Source organism: Protopterus annectens, chromosome 12.part0, assembly GCF_019279795.1.
Source record: "Protopterus annectens isolate FY-2018-M chromosome 12.part0, PAN1.0, whole genome shotgun sequence".
Classification (NCBI taxonomy): Eukaryota; Metazoa; Chordata; order Ceratodontiformes; family Protopteridae; genus Protopterus; species Protopterus annectens.
The window spans coordinates 412,900,736-412,903,220 of NC_056746.1; the positions used below are offsets into that span (position 1 = coordinate 412,900,736).

The following is a 2,485-nucleotide window of genomic DNA, read 5'->3' on the forward strand; positions in this document are numbered from 1 at the left end:
GTATTTCAGTTTATTTTCTATCGTACACTGACAATTTCCTATCAGACTACAGCTTTGCTGACCACAAACAAATGTCATACACTGTGTGAAAATAAAATATGCACAACTTTTTTTCATGAGTAACATTATAGTTCACTTCAGTCTCACACGCTGTCTCTTTTAATTTTTTCTTTATACAAAACTTTTCTTTTTTTTTTTTTTTTTTTTTTTTTACTACAGAGCACTTTGATTGTTACTCAGGGAGAGAAATTGCCTACATGTAAATAGAATATGCAGACCTATTTTTCACTGGGAAATAGTCATCCCCTCTTCACAAGCAGACTGCAGTATAACCAGTGACAGTGTTACTAAATCAGGAAAGAATGTTTATACATTTAATAAATACTCTATCCATTTTCTATGCTCTCATCTTGCGCTCACTCCATCATTACATTTTTACCCTACTTTGCAAAAATGTATACTATTTCTCTACACTAATATTTTCATTTTTGATCCATTACAGCCCCAAAGAATCATACAGTAAATACAAAATAAAAGAATAAAGAACAATGAAAGAAAATACTGAAAAAAAGAATATTCAGTCTTGGCAATTTCTTTGCAACTCTGTGTTATAGTTTATTTATTAATTTACTTATTTAACTATGTTTACCATTGTAGAAGATTGATCAGACATTAAGGAACTGCTTAGTACGGAGCATTGAAGCTTTAAGGCAAAAAGCAAATAATTACACTATCTTTTACTGAATCTACATCACAGAAAGCCCATTTTCTTAACAGAAATATGTTGGAAAATTATGTATTTCATCAAGAAATACTTGTCAGGGAGTGATAAACAATGGTCTCCTGTGTTTCTGCTGCACAAAATAGTATGTGGAAGAAATTATGGCCTTTGATGTTTGTTACTAACACAGCATCTCAGTTTTTGTTAACATTTTCTTCCATGCATTGTTTCTGTTGGTTGTGTTTACTACAGGTATCATTCCGTTTTCATTATTTGGTTACCATGCCACTATTCAGCAACTATTCAATGAACAAACAAACATTCTGCACTTCAAATGCTTATTTTAACTATCTTTCACTGACTAACATTTCAGAAATAAAGGTCTCACCAATACTCATCATTCAATGCAGTGTTTACAAAATAAAATGAGGGATATTATAGCAAAATTCAGGGTAATGAAGTAGTTGGCTCTCAGAGTTCAAACCAAGCTGTTGAAATGATCACTAATGAATGTATCAAATGATAAAAATACATTTGAATTAATGTGCAATATAAACATCTCCACAAAAAAGTCACAAATAAATTATTTTCTATTTACGAGGTACTGCACACAGCAAGTAGGGCTTTGGACATAAAGTAACTCCAACTTCAGGTAATAGTTCCAAGTCTTCAGAAGTGACACCAGGAGAGGGACAAAAAGTGAACTTCTGCATCACAGCTGTGAAAAACAGAAATAACTCTGCTTTTGCAAGACTTCCACCTAAACAACTTCTTCGACCTGAAAGTGAGACAAAGACAGAAATACTGTTTACTTTGGCATTGTCTGTTGAGTAGATTTACTGATTATTGTAAAAAAGTACTAAACTTTATTTTATTTGCATGCTACACAGTTGCAAAAGCAAGCGCGGTGCTGATGCCAGGGTGCAACACCTGACATTGCTGCAGCAGCTGAAGTACCTTAGCGCTACAGTTCATCGAATAAAACTGTCTGATCCATTCACAGCAACATTGAATTTGTATGTAGCTTTAGCTTGAGTTAAACTCAGCATTTTTATCACTGCATTAGTGGTCAGCACATTTTATTCCTCTATCATGTGCAAAAGTCACTACCAACAAAAAACGATGTGCTAAAGAACACATTAAAGAGTCTATGTATTCTCAGAACTGATCTAATGGTCCAGTGGTAGATCAGGCAAGTACAATGCGAGGTTTTGAAATGCGCTTGAGCCAATTTAGGCTAAGCTAGCATACCTTGGGAAAGGCAGGAACACAATTCATTCTTTATATTGCATATAATCACTGGCAGTGGTTGACAGAAAAATGTTGCAATAACTACATCAGTACAGACTACCACACATGATGTTCCATGGGCACTTTGCAATGCACTAGATGTCAAAACTAATATCTGTAATAGGAGAACTATTAAGGTAAGTTATACTAACAGAAAAGAAATAAAGAAATGTAGCATGTAAAGAGGGCAAGCTCCTGAATTCCTACATAATGTCTCTTCATTAACCCACCAGCAACTCTGGGTGTCAGAGGTATTACAATTCTTGTTGAAGGGTGCCATTGAAAGAGTTCTTGCAATGCTTTTCTTCTAAAAAGCGGGATTTATTTTGTTACTGGATTCAGACAAGAACAGTCCTGACAACCAGAAAGGTATGTACACAGAGGTACTGGGGAAGATCCAAGAGTGGCAAATGAATTATGAGTCAGAGGGAAGACCCACTCAAGAGCCACAAAACAATACAATGGAGTAAAAGT

The 2,485-nt window shown here is 34.7% G+C and overlaps 1 protein-coding gene across 1 annotated transcript in view; it reads right to left on the minus strand.

Annotated features, from left to right (window-relative positions):
• Positions 1–301: 301 nt before the first annotated feature.
• LOC122816617 (cytochrome P450 2K6-like) overlaps positions 302–2,485 on the minus strand; it is a 353,165-nt gene continuing 350,981 nt past the window's right edge. Inside the window, exon 9 of the mRNA XM_044089525.1 lies at positions 302–1,499. Within this exon, the coding sequence (XP_043945460.1) occupies positions 1,312–1,499 (188 nt within the window). The 3' untranslated portion in view covers positions 302–1,311. The remainder of the gene's footprint in view (positions 1,500–2,485) is intronic.